General features: G+C 41.1%; 1 protein-coding gene across 1 annotated transcript in view; it reads left to right on the top strand.

Moving 5' to 3' along the window:
- LOC114818599 (disheveled-associated activator of morphogenesis 2-like) overlaps positions 1 to 12,760 on the top strand; it is a gene marked incomplete at its 3' end in the record, with an annotated part of 23,342 nt that extends 10,582 nt beyond the window's left edge. The window contains exon 2 of the mRNA XM_029085062.1: positions 12,671 to 12,760. Coding sequence (XP_028940895.1) covers positions 12,671 to 12,760 — 90 coding nt within the window. The remainder of the gene's footprint in view (positions 1 to 12,670) is intronic.
- Between the last annotated feature and the right edge of the window lie 1,939 nt (positions 12,761 to 14,699).

Genomic DNA, 14,699 nt, shown 5'->3' with positions numbered 1-14,699 from the left:
GAGTTTATAATTATGTCATGCCTCTGTGTCCTCCTATAGGCAGAGAGTGTCTTCAAACAGTGCTCAAGGTTGTTTATCACTCAGGGAAACTATTAAGGTAATCTGGAATGGCTCTTCCAGTGCTAGAGGGAAATGGCCTTTTCTTCTTATGTGCCTGGTCTGCAAGACTTCAACGTGGGGAGCACAAGGTGCCACAGGTGAGAATGGGTGGATGAAGTAGCAATTTTTTAGGGTGCAAGGTTTTCAGGTCAGCAGTTCTCTGGCACCTTCCTCCACAATGGGTAAAAGGAGGCTTTACAAGAGATGAGTGGCCCTCTTGTTCATCCCTTCAGCACTGGGTGAGAGCAGCACATGGAAGGCAAGCGTCAAAAGGTGCTTTTTCTGTCACTCATCGCACCGGGCTGCCTCCACAGCTGCTCTGTGTTTAGTGTATTCTGTCTGGAGGAAGTACAGAGAGAAGCCTTCCACCTGGCACTGGAACACCACTGACCCAGAGCTTTTAATGCCAGATACCTCATTTTCTGTAAATGTAAAAGCCTGTAAGCTTGCTGGGGGAAAACATATTTCAAGAATATTATGTCTTTTTCCGATGTCCCTCTTTATACAACTCATTTTATGCATTTGTGAGTTTGTTTCCCTGATTTGAAATAGGGAATAGTAATGCTTCTTAAACCAGTTTTAGTACGGAATTGTAGCCAGATTGAAAAGGTGCTAAAAAGATGCAGCATGTGTCGGTCATAGGCAGTACAGAAGTCTTTCAGTGGCAAAATCTATGTATGTGAAGATCTTGGGAGCAGACCTCTACTACTACCTCCTGTCATAGACATTGCCCTACTCTTATCTACTTGTTCATTTTTTAGGGAGAATCTGAAATAAGACTCTACAGCCTTCCTGGGCAGACTCTCCTTTCTTTCACATGTGGACCAAATGCTGGATGCAAAAGGGCCCTAGTCAACTTCTGTATATTCTGTGCACTTTTATATTAGAAACACTTAAGGGCATCTTTTCATTTTGCAGTTTCCCATCATTTGTTGACCACATAAAGGAAAAGACTGCCCAGAATAATAACACAAACATCTTTTGAAAATAATTTAGCAGGGTGCACAACAATGTTATGCAATGGTTTACTAGGTGGAGGTTTGAAGAATAACTTCTCCAAAGGAAATTATGAGGAGAAAGCTGATTACAGTTTTCCAGTTTGGAAGGTGTCCAGGGAGATCCCTGAGTCATGGGAAATCCATTGGGATGGCTTTAGTAGCTGTGTTTCAGCATTACAGCTTGTAAAGAGAGCAACAGCTGGACGAGTTTGTCGGGCGGTGTAAAGTTGTTGGCTTCTACATTAATGATGCGAGAAAACTTTTTGATTACAAATACTTAACTGGATAGTAAATGCAATTAAGATTTGTTGTTAGGAGATGAATTCATTCTGCAAAGCAAATGCTCATCCTTCTCTTATTCCTGTTGCTTTATTTTGTGAAAGTTTCTGGTAATTTCTTTCTTATAAATATTTAGAGAAAAACATCTTGACTGGTGTTTTCCTAAGCCCAGTGATGTCAGCGCAGTAGTTGATGTTCTGATTATCAGAATACTTGAGCAATGAGACAGGACAGGGTGTGAGTGAATAACCAAATATACTGTCATGCCTTCAATTCAGTGTTTGAGTATGGATATACTTGGTTTATATGAGTGAAGAGCATTGTGGAATTGCGCTCCACCTCACTTCAGAAGAGTTATGAGGCCTCTGTTATGTGGGTGTTCTTCTAGCCGATCTGGACTGATTAGTAGTAAATACAGCTTATCTCCATTTATTGAAGTAGAAGTTAACAATTAGTGAAAAAGAGACTGGTAGACTACTCAGTCTATTCTAAGTCTGAAGTCTGTGCTGTAGACGGTAGAATGAGCCTGCGTTACAGCCTGTCTAGCTGAAAGGTTTAATCTCTGTTACAATTTAAAGCAGGTAATTTGATTAATATTTTACACTGGTGTAAGTCCAGAGTAAATCCACTCAGTTTAATGGGGTTATGGACATTCTGATCTCAGGTTTGTACTACTAAATCTGGAGTAATTATTCAGAGAACAAATGAAGAACTAAAGCTAGCTTCTGGTTTCACTTCTATCTGTGTAAACCAGAACTAATACCAGAAATGGTGTAGACTTACTGGAGTTCCTTTGAGTTTACCCTGCATATAAGTTTGAGCATGTGTGTCTCAGCTGCACAACCAAAGCTTGATAAGAAGTTAATTTTGCTCATTAAATTCTTAACTGACCTCTCAGTTCCTCTTGCCCTTTTACGTAATATTTTATCAGAGATTTAAAGGTCAGCCAAGCTCTGACTTACCCTTGTTTTCCTCCATAGGGCCATATGGCAAATAGAATACACACAAGAGGATAAAGCTGGGAGGAGAGGAGTAGGTGGCACCGACGCCTCTGGAAATTCAGCCTGCCTTTGGCACAGGGCCGCAGCAGCAACTCCCAGCCCACATTTTGAGGGTTGAGCCAGCAGGACTGTGTTTGAGCAGGAAGCGATCAGAGAGGTGTGTGCCTGTGTGCTTTGGCACAGTCCAAGCTGTGAATTGCTCCAGCCTAGAAACCTCCTCTGAACTCATTAGTATTAAATCAGAACAGAGGAGACTTTGTAGGGAGGGAGAGGGTGGGGAAGCCGGAAAGGTAGCAGTTTAGACGGCAGTTTCCTAATAACCTTTCCCACACCTACCTTCCCATACAGGGTCTCATCTAAAGGACCTTGGCATGAAAAACAAGCCCTGGCACAGGGAGGGGGAAGAGAGGGGGAAATGAGGGGAGGAGAAGGAAAGGAAATGAGGGGTGGGTAATGGGCACTGTGCTGAAACAGCAGATTTTATTGTTATTTAATGTTATATATGGTGATACTAGAAGCTCTGTTTGAGAGAGATATTTGATATACTGTCTATAATCAGAATGTGGTGGTAAATGTGGTACTTGCCCTAAAGGATTTGCAACCTGTCACAGTGAAAGATGTGTCAAGCAGAGGTTTAATGGTTTCAGTTGTTTGGTGTTTTCATTTAATTGACTGGATAGTGGAATATAGAGCATACCTATGAACTTTCTAAATGTCATTGGCTGTAAACACTGTGGATATGCTAAAAGACAAGCTTAAAAGAAGGTGGACAAATTGTGTGAAAAAGGATAGGATTCATTGGGGGCAGCTAAAACATAGTCCTTTTAGGACCAAGTCTGGTAATTAAGGATGGGAAGCATCCAGGTGGGTATTATTCTTCAGAAAAGAAATTAGGGGTTATAGTGGATCATGAGTGAACATAAGTCATGCAGATTTTGAAGTTTTTTTCTTTAAAAAAAAAAAGTCATTGTCTTAATGGAATCTATAAATAGGAATGCAGTCTGGAAGATGTATGAAGTAATGTTTGCACTCATTATTGGTAAGGTCTCAGCTGGAACACTGTCCCCACTTTTGAACAGTGCACTTCAAGAAAGATGTACTTTGACCAGGGAGAGCCCGGAAGTCAATTAGAAGAGGAATGAGAGGTCCAGAAGAGATGACCTCTGAGAAAGACTGAAAGAGCTGGGCTTGTTTAGCCTCAAGAAAGATAACTAAGGAGGGACATTACAACAGCCTTTACCAGGCTTGAAAACTGTTATCAAGAGGAAGGAAAAAATCTACTCACCATGTCTGTAGTTGATAGGGCCGGAAGTAATAGGCTTAAATTGCAGCAGCAGGGATTTAAATTAGATACAAACCTGACTATTTGGTTTTCATGCCCATCCCTCTTGTTGGGCTCATTCCAGTTCACTGACATGGACATGCAGCCCATCTTAACAGAAAAAACAGTGATGATAGTCAACTGTTTGCATTATTGTTCTCATATGCCCACCCATATCCATGGAGCGTCCCTCTTGCTCTGCTCATATTGTAACCCTGCATATATGAGAATGTGTATCTAAGTCATGATCTCTCTCTCTAAACATCTGTGTGTATTGTTGCATAAACAGGTACTGGTTTTCCTCATTCTTTCTCTTTCTATTTGGCCCAGCAGATTGTTGTCTCATGCATTTGGTTTGCCTAGGAGGGGCAGAAAAATGAACAGCAGATGCTTCTAGCAGCACATGAAAGAGGACTGCCGCAATAAGCCTTGCTGGTTATATGTACTTGTATTGATGTCAAGTCACAGAGAACTTTGAGGAGTAGGAGAGATAGGATTTAGCTCTTCTCCAGGAAACAAAGAAGCCATTAACCTTTTTCCTCCTTAATCATTTAAGGGGGAAAAAAGGAAGCAGTACAGTGGGGGGAATGTTTGGGGGTAGAGAGGATGTTAACTGACTTGCTGTGCAATGAATTTCTCTGCCAAAAAGCAGTGCCCTTGATGGATGAAATTCTTACTCTGCTGTGGAGAGTTAAGAATGAGTAACTTCTGTGTTGACAGGGTGGAAGACAAACACATCTTCCAGTATGTAAACATCAGGTGCTTTCTGCCTTGTACTGTTATGACTGAGAATCAAGAGATTTAGGCCTTTAGTACTTAAGGGGTTTTAAAGTCACAACTTTTCGAAAAAGCAAGAAAGAGAAAGAGTATAATGGGAATCACAGCCTTTTGTTTGTGTGTTTTTCTGCTTTACAGTCAGATCTGTAGCAGTAGCTGAAATGTAAACATTGCTTTCTATGCCAGCAGGCTGTGTGAGTAACTAATGTGTAGAGCTGTTTCATCATGTACAACTGTAACGGTAAAACACTGTAAGCATGGGCAGATGTTACGTGATGCTTTACACATATAGTTCTTGTGTATGTCAGATGCGAGTGGCATATATATCTGCACGTACACGTACTATGTGTATGCAAATGCATGGAAACCCAATGCTGTTTTCCAGTAATCCACCTAATTCTTACCAGTTGAGAAACTGATCAAAAGGTTACTCTCCAGCCTCATATAGTGTGTTGTTTCTGTGTGCTTTACAAAGGCTGCTTTTAATTCCAAGGGTTAGGTTGAGGTGGAAGAGCTTGAGGAGAGGAACGGGTTGTTTTGGGGGTTGTTTTGCTTTTTCTTCTTGGGTCAGTGGACCTGGGACACGTAATAGGTGCCCAAATGGCAGCTTTTAACCAATGTGCTGCATCTGGGGGTGTACTAGCAGTGTGGATGGTAGTTCTGTTGCCTGTTGAGAGAGCATCTGCCATCAACTTCTGCTGTGGGTAAAGCCATGCAGTTGTGCCAGGCACAGCCCTGAGGAGGTAGAGGTGGGAACTGGTTGTTGTCTAGAGAAGGAGGCTCTATTTAACTCCTCTCAATGTCTGCCTTAATTGCACTCCAGTGTTTGCAGTTGGATATTAGGTAAAGCCTGTGAAATGTTTCTCTTTATAGGGAGCTTTGCTGAGCAGTACTTATTTTGCTCTGCTCTTTGCTCCAGCTTGTGCATGAATGTAGGTAGTCTGTGCAGTCGAATGAACCTCATTCACTGACAAGTTTGGTCAGGCAGTCTTTCAGAATGCCTTATCAACCTCCTCAGTATTGGAAATGCACACTCTTCCAGCAGGCTGCCTCTTACATGTCAGCCTGGTGAGCTGGATTGAACAAAGCAATAGAAGGAAAACTGTAGGGGAACAATCCTATACTGTCCCCTGGAGGTGGACATAGTGATTAAATAGGGAAGGCTTATCTCTTCTGCTCCAGTGATTCAGAATCTCTTTGCAGGGACTGAGATCTGAAGAAGATTGGGGGTTTTTTTGTTGTTTTTTGTTTGTTTGTTGGGTTTTTTTTAATTCGCTCAGTGTAGTTATCTCTGAAGCAGCTTTATGGACAGCTGCCTCTGGACCTATGATGAGACTGTCTCTCTCCCTGCTCCTCCCCAACCTCCCTTGCGGGTGGGCAGAGGCACAGCTTGATTGTGAGCCACCAGACTAATCTGTTTGTTATTCGCCGACAGAACCTGGCATAGGTTGAAACTGAAAAATAAAGGTTCCTGGGACTGTTGTTACTGTAAAAGTGTAGCTTTCAGGCAATATAAGTGACGCATTAGCAATGCAATCCTACTCAGTTCAGTTGTTAAAGCTATAATAGTTACACTGGATTGGGTTTTCTATTGCAAGGGCTTGTAGCATGCTGCTGACAACCTCCTCCCTGATCTCTTTCCACTGCTTCCCCTTCCTCTACAGTCCCAGACATGTCAGTGCCATTTATCTCATGTCAGCTTGAGCTGTACTTCAACATCGATTAACCCACAATAAACTATTCCCTTAAAGTGATTGCACATGAACATGAACCTTCTCCAGGGCCTGTCGGTGGGTGCTGGATGGTGTCCCGTGGTGTGTCACAATCACTGTTTCCTTTGTACAAGATTTAAATAAATTCACCCAGGGCATAAGGCCATCAGCTGTGCTAGGCCACTTGGGAGCATCAGTGGAACTGGAATATGGCCTTTTTGGGTACATGGTGACAGACATCTATACAAATGACTTTGGGGAACCTGAGGCAACAGGTATCACACTGCACAGGGAATTTATTACACTGAAAACAGTGTATTATACTTCATTTTGTAACTTGTGTGGATTTGATGCTAAGAGCCTGAGAGAGAATGATTGATGAGGTGGATAAGGGAGAGTATGTTTGTGTATGACAGGAAAAGGAGTCAAGGTGAATGAGGAAAAGACTAAAGAAGGGGAAAAAAAGAAAAGGTAGATGTGTGCAAGAGAAAGGGAAAAAGAAGCAATGGAGATGTGAACAGTAAGCAAGATAAGAACAGGCCATCTAACTAAAATTCATAGAGGACAAGGTGATAATGTAAGAATGAACGTACTCTTGGAACCTACATTTTTGAGGTGAACATACAAGCAAGTTATTAAAAGAGTAAGTCTTCAAATCACAGAGATTTTCTAGAGTGCGTAAAGGCATCTTAATATTATTCCTACTTTCACAGTTTTGTTCCCTGTTGGATGACTCACAAAGAACCATTAAGCATAATGCTGGTGTGACTGAACAAAAAGAAAACTTCGGAGCTGTGCAAAAAAATACTTGCAAATACCAGTGCTATCCCTGTCTTGAAAGGGACATTAACTCAACCTGCATCACAGTATCATCCATGTTTTTCGCAGCAGGGAGTTGGGAAGTGTCTGACCATCTACAGAGTTTACTCTGTGGCTTTGTACTTGCAGTGCTTTTGCACAGCCCTCTGAAGCTTTTGGTGCTGGTCACAGGTCAGATAACTGCTGATCTCATCTAGTCTGAAAGTTCTTAATTTTCCATTTCGATTTTAACAATGGAGAGTGAAATATAATCCTTCTGTGAGCTTTGCCAGTTTGTGCCATCTGAGGATTTGGTTCCTGTGGTGCCCACTGATGCCGAGACCTGGCTCTCCTTTTACTTGAGTACCCGTCTGCTGCTAAAGAATCAAACAGTGCAACACAGCTGTAATCAGACAGTCAAAATAGGCATCTCTGAACAGCAGAAGTGATGAAGAATATTTGCCAATGTGTTATGTCTTACGGTTGGATTCTGTAGTGTAAAATAAAAATGTATTTAATGCCCAAGCTCTTGGCTCTGAGGATGGTAAAAGGATTTAATTCTTGAGTAATTCTTTTATAATTGCCTGAATATGTTTGTAGGCAGAAATAAACATTTAAAAATGAGAATGTGCTTTTATATGTCATTAACTTCTCTCAATCATAAAAGAAGCCATTAAATGTGAAACACAGGCCTGATATGTATGCTTATAGAAAAGATGTGCTTTCAATAATACTGTAAATAAGAGAGATGAAATCAGAAGTATAACTCAACTATCTGTAGCTGAAATCATAAGACACTGATGAAACAAGACAGGTATCCAACTAAACATAAGAAAATAAACAAAATCCTCTCTCCTTCCTGGCAAAATGTTATGCCCATATTATTTAAGTTATTGCCTGCAGTAAATAAAACATATCATGTCAGAATTCTGTGCTTCATTATGCTGGAGTTGCTATTCATAATTCATTAAACTTTTATGAAGGCAAAACCAAAAAACTAACAACACCACCACCAAAAAAAAACCCAACAAACAAACCAAACACAAAACCAAACAACCCACCCCACTCACCTCTGAAGGTTGGTTGGTTGTAGTTTGGGGTTGTTGTTTTATGTTTTTTACAAAATGAAGCAGCTGTCTGACCTTAAGCCACTGCGAAGCTCCCTGGTGACCAGGAAGTCTGGCAGCCATTGGAAGTGGGACAAGTACAGTGAGAAACGGCATAGTGAGAAACTATCCCATGATAGTCCAAGTAGTCCTGGAGAACCATGTTTCAGGCTCTTGGTCTCCAGCATTGTGACTTGAAACCAAGAGGTGCTGGAGCCCTGAAACCCTGCTACTTTCTGTACTCACAGTCGTGAGGTTTCCATCCTACACCTGCTGTGGCTTCAGCATCAATCTGTTGAAAATAGAGAGTCTCATTGTGTTTTCCAGTATCTTATTTAGTTTGCCTTTCAAACTGTTTTAAGTTTTCTCTATTTAAATTCTAAAATTGCTGTGGATTGTATAAATCTTCTTGCAAGGCCAGGTGAAGTAGACTGGTAAAGGAGTGTGACTGTCCCACCTTTCCACAGATGACTGAATGGTGGAGATGCAGTACACATTTCCGGACAGAGATGTTAATAGGCATTAAATATTCTCCTTTAGAGAGGCAGGCATGTTGGTAGGTGCTAAAGGTTCTCCTTTAGTGGTTCTGTCTCCAGAAGAACCACTCTTCTACATTCCCAAAGTATTACTTTATATATACATTTCATTTCACGTCACTAAGAAAAGTGCTGGCCATTGTAGGTGAGAGATGCTTTTTTGTCCAGCTTTTCCAGGGCTTTGAGTGATATCATTATTGAGCTGGTGGCTACCCAGCATCAAATCCAGCTTTCACACTTTGATGAATGTTCTCAAAAACAAAGGACATAATGTGGTTTTAAATCCCACAAAATACTGTTTTTATGTTTCCTACCCATTCCTTCTTCTTGTTCCCTTTCTTTCTCTCTGTTTTGTATTTCCTTGGATTGCAGCCATTTTGAATGGAAGCCATCTTCCCTTTTGGCCTGAGAACTGGACTGGAAATATTTGAACCTCAAATTCAGCTCCAGTACATTTTAAATGCTTTATCACTGAAAATTAATCTGTGTAAGTAAAAAACAAAACAAAACAAAAAAACCCAAAACAAATGCCCACATGAAAGTGAATTTAACTTGAATGTATCAGTCTCTCAGTAAATAAAATAAAAGAGGAAATAAATAAAGGAGAGAAATGTAAGGAATATTAACCTGAGGTACTTTACATCTCCCTCAGGCCAGCCTGGCAGGTGTCTTTTTAGTCTGTGTTTCATGAAAACAATTGCAACTTCAACTATTTTTAAGAGCTAGGAGGCTGAGCAACATTGTGTAGGGTCATGCTGGAATGAATTGCTGGAACTGAGACACCCATCCAAGGTATAGAAGAAGAGTTACTACATTTCTGTTGGGAAACTGGCACAGGTGATGGACGAGGGCATTTTCCCCCTTTTGTTCTGACCAACCCTATTTTCTTGCCCTTTACGTTTTCTCCTTGGATGTTTGGTCACATTGGCTTTCTTAGCTTGGCTTGATCCCCAGTCTTGATGACTACATTCAGAGTCTGTAGTTATACCCATTTCCTGCCAACCTTTTCAGTTCCTTTCTCCTTCAATAGCTGCTTGCTGTCACTGAGATAACTCTAGAGTCTGAAGTCCTACATGCTGACAGATATGCCTCAGTTGTTGGGTCAGAATGACCTATTCATGGAGCAAATTACCCTTCTGAAATTTATTCTTTCTCTTGTTCTTCCTGTTTTCCTGCAAAGCAGCAAGTTTCCTTAATGTGCCATTTGTTAGGATCCTGAGTCAGAATAGGAAAATGGTCCACCTGATCCAGGATCTTCTTTTTTAGCTAGATCCAGGGGTTTCCTGTACATTCGTGCTGGTCTTCTGATCTTCTTCTATAGAAAGGAGCTGGGGATGGGAGAGGTAAAATGATTTGGAGGGTTGCAGAAGAACTCTTATATTTTGTGGGGATTTCTTAGTTCTTTATAAGGTGGAATTTGATTAATGGTATAGATAGAGGGAAGCATGTAGGCCACTTTCCTCCCACTCCTTTCTTCTTCTCAGTGATGGAGCACGTTTGCTGAACACTAATTTCAGGAAAGGGTGTTGAAGAGCTTGACTGCTGCTTTGTGTTCTAGAGAAAGCGTCTCTTTCACTGCTGAGTATTATTGCTTGCTACCTGCCCGTCTGACCTGGGCGTTAGAACCCAGCATTTTGCCTCCTAATGAAGACAAACGCTAGCTGTTTCAAAAGGAAGGGTAATCCATCCTCCATGTGCTGTTTTCCAGTCAGGTGTGTTTGGGACTGCTTCTGGTGATCAGATTATGCCTGGAACCCTGAGCAGTTTCCTTGTTACTGTGTTACCTGAGCTAATGTGATTATTTCTAATGTTCTTCTGGCTTAATCTACCTTCCTGAGTCACAACAGAGCAGGGTGAGGATGCAGTTTGGTCCGAATGGATCTTCCATCCTTTCAAACTACCTTTCTAGTCTCCAGTCCTGAAAAGAATGTCATGCTATCAGGATGCAAAATTACATGACTGGAAGTTGCATATTCTTATTGCCCCATTGAAGGTAGAGTGCTGTTTATATCCCTGATACTGCCAGCATCCAGGACAGTGCCTAGAAGTGTCCTGCCCTCTGGGTGGTTTTGGTCAACAGGAAGGTTCTTTTGATTAAATGGTTATCTCAAACTATATTAATTGAGATTGTCATTCAGTTTTGTGCACAGCTTCTGGGAAGAGCTTTTGTTGCTTGTCTGATCTGCCATCAGACTCCAGAAAAAGCCGTATGGCTTAGAAAACCAAGTTAGTGGTTCTCTATTAAAAAAAAAAAAGGGGGGGGGGGGGGGGGGGGAAGCTAAGATCATTAAGCAGTTTAATAAAACAATCATATTTTTTCTAAGAATTTAGCTGAGCACAGCCAGCTCATTTCAGATATGTATACTGGCCTCTTTGGTGGTTCTTCTAAACCTGGCATTTTTGATTCCCTATCTGCCCCTCCTTTCCCTCCCACATGCTTGACCTCCAACAGCATTCCTTTGCCTGTCTTAAGACCTTACATGTCGTTTCACTCTCCCTCTCCCCCCAAGAATGTGATCCTGGCCTAAGCTTTCTAATTGTGTGTAGCAAGGATAAAACTTGCCTTGCTTGGCTGCCCCCTTGTTTGGAAATTCATCCTAAACATTTCCACATGCTTTGCACTCTCTTTGCACAGCTAAAGTTTTTTTGAGGTTTTTTTTGCCTTTAAACTTTTTCTTTTTAAAAAAAAACCCTGCAACTTCTTCTACCTTGGACTGCTGGCACTGACCTCGCCTTGTTACTGTTTGCATTTCTTTTGTACCTTATTGCAGCTGAAATCTCTATGGGCTTTTAAATCTGTCAGCAGCCGCTACCAGGCTCAGTGTGCAATTTAGCTCACTGTTTTCACAAGTTTCCCAGCCCTGAATGCTTTCCAAATGAGCCATTGTTGGGCTGAGTTAAAGAGGTATTGTCTCTGCTTGGGCTAGGTTAGTGTGGGTGCCAGAATCTGCATGTGCTGCGTTCTTAGTGCTGCAATGTCGTCTTGATATTGGACCCCTGGACACTTCCTTCTCCAAACACTTTCAAATGTATAGGAAAAAGAAAACTCTGCCAAAACTGATTCATTGAAACGTTATTGGAAGCTCGTCTTTATATTGCTATTACTCTCATTTAAACAACTTCTTCTGTCCCTGCTCATGCAGGCAGCTTGCTATGAAGACCATTCTTATTTGTTCAATTCCCATTAGCACCTGAAACTGGCAACTGTGATTGGAGCCTTGTTCTGGTCAGTGCTGAATAAACACAGAGGACTTAGCAGTCTCTGCTTCCATGATTTTAGGGACGTGTTGTATAGGAAGAGAGTCACCTTTTACAGAAAGGAAACTGAAGCTGGGGAATTCAGTGGTGTATGTAAAGGGAGCTTATGACAGAGCTGGGAGTCAGTTCCAGATCACAGCATTAGTCTTCCTTTTACCACTGCAAGGCTGGCTAGGCTTTAAAAGGACGTGTTCCACTGAACTCACTTTTCTTAACAACACTGGTTGTCTTTTGCTGGGGACTGTGTGGTTCAGAGGACAAATATCTGGACAGAGGTTTCAACCCGTAGGTTGCTGTTGACATTACTGCTACTAGACAATTGTCTTGTGACCTTTGTTTAAAAGATACAGTGATTTCACTGTTCTTCTATGGAAGGCCAAGCTCATACTGCAGGCCAGGAAAAAGGTGTATTGAATTTTTAGTCTTTCTCTAAGAGTAGTAAGGAGTGTCTGTGTCACGTAAGCCAGTGCTTTGAGTTTTTCACTTCATGCCTTTCATATGATCTTTCTCATCCCTGACTAATCATTAGTAATGGAAGTTTGACATGGGAGTTGTTCAAGCTGCCTTTCCTCATAGATTCTGCTCTGACAGGGAGAACTTGCAGTAGCAAGGTAAAAATTATGAAACCAATGGTCTTTGGAGACACTGGGAGCCACTAAGTCCTCTACCTTTTGATTGAAGGCCAGTCAACATACCTGGTCTAGATTCCTCTCAATCTATTAGAAGTTGCCAATGCAGCTGTTGACTGTAATTTTTTTTATGTTTTTCTTTTTCACAATCTCCAGGATGAATTGGATCTCACAGACAAGAACAGAGAGGCTATGTTTGCACTCCCTCCAGAGAAGAAATGGCAGATTTACTGCAGCAAAAAGAAGGTACTACTGTTGTCCTGATTGAAGTAGCTCACCATTAAATTCTGCATGCATGCACATAATTACTCCTATGCATCTAGATTCGAACTACATGTTTATCTACTGTTTACTTAAGAACATGATTAAGTGATGTAAGGATTTTAATCAGCATGAATATGGCACAGCTTTCTTATAAGTAAGTAGTGTATGCATACGTGATTTCTGAAGAGATTGTTAACAAATTAAAATCATACGTTGTCCCATTTTTAATCTTTTACGTGTTTGGTTTGGGGTTTGTTGGTTTTTTTTCCTTTGAGCTGGAAGAAAAGCTATCATGGAAATGTTTTAAGGAATTTTTAAAAACTTTTCTAGGTTGCTTAGAATATAAAATGTATTACTGATATCTTTCAGGATGTCTTCAAATATCTGTAAAATACATAGTAATAGTAATAACTTGAAACTTGGTAGTTCAAGGTCTTTCAGAGGTTGTAGAAAATGTTCCGTATTGCACTGGAAAGTAAAGAAGACCTGCTCCTGTCAATTTCTATGTAACGCTTCTCCATTCAAGGTCTTCAAATTTCTGACAAACCAGTGAGAGGGGCAGTAAATCAGAGGCTGATGTATCACACTAGGTATCTTGTCACTGGAAGAATGATGGCCAAGTGAACTGACAAGTTGTATCACTGTTGTGAAACTTGTAAAATAGGAATTCCTGCAGGAGTGGTATGGTGGAAATGTTTTTCTGTTCTAGGATGGAAATAGTCGGAAACAAAGATAGCCCCAATAGCATGTGTCCATTAACAATAAATGTTAGGGTGGAAAGGTGTGATGAGTGTGTTGGTTAGTTTTATTTCCCAAATGTGCAAGTCGTGCTATGAGAGCATCAGTCTTTATATGTCAGTCCACATAACAGAAGCTGAAAGAGGAGGTTTAGATTTCAATACTGAAAATGGCAGATTGAAACCCTGATGACAGTCCCTCTGAGCTTGTATTAGCTGCCTTTCCTTCCTCAGGGGGGTGAAAAAAAATTAGCTTTCTTACTGTGTAATTAAAGAAAACTTCAGTCAAAACAATCAGATGGGTGCTTTGCATGTGTGCTGCTTTTGGTTGAAATGCATCACACAGGGGAGTTAATAGCAACAAATTAGTTACAGTGCCTCTGAGCTAGCAATAATTCAGGAAGTGCGTAAGCGCAGTCTAGGCTCAATTGTGTTTGATGCTCTCTTTGTTCTTCCTGCTGGTACACAGAACTTGCAAGTGGAGGGAAGGTGCAGGCTGCTGTGGTTAATGTCAGCTTTACATTTTTGCTGGCCGACTCAGCTGACTTTTTCAGCTCTGGTGGGAGAGGATCTATTTGTAGCCGTCTTAGAGAACCACACATTCCACCTCCCGGACCAGTCAGCCTTGGCAGGAAGATTTAGGCTTTAATGTATTTAAAATGTTGGTTGGATTCCCTACATTATACTTCTTTTTTTTTTTTTTTTTTTAATCAGTGGATTTGATATAAGAAACTTTAAGACCTCCAGAGTTAAAGGAGCTGCATACTGGAAAACCTATAGAATGCATTTATAGTGCAACCTCGGTTAGCTGAACTCCAGCTATCCAAAATGATGTGCTAACTGGAACAGGATACTGTTGCCAGATGTCTATTCATTACATTGTAGATACTTTCAATTACTTGAAACCTTAACTGTCCAATGTTATTCGTTGTTTCCCTCACAGACTGTCAGATGATCAGCGATGACATATCTCTCTCTCTAGCCTACTACCTATCATTGTTGTTTTACAGTGACAGACATGCATGTTGCAGGTTTCCCTTTAAAGGAAAGCAACCTATTCCCTGAAGATTTGTAATCTAATTTTAGCCATAAAGGGCTCAGTTTCTCGCACGGCAGAATGCTGTCAACCATCTAGGACAAGCCCCCGGAGAGCTCTGTCTTGCTGATGTTGGGTTCTTTGAGTT

This window comes from Antrostomus carolinensis, unplaced genomic scaffold (genome assembly GCF_000700745.2).
Source record: "Antrostomus carolinensis isolate BGI_N321 unplaced genomic scaffold, ASM70074v2 scaffold1395, whole genome shotgun sequence".
In the NCBI taxonomy this organism is placed as follows: Eukaryota; Metazoa; Chordata; class Aves; order Caprimulgiformes; family Caprimulgidae; genus Antrostomus; species Antrostomus carolinensis.
Note: the sequence above shows the minus strand (reverse complement) of the source record. Positions and strands in the feature narration are given on the sequence as shown.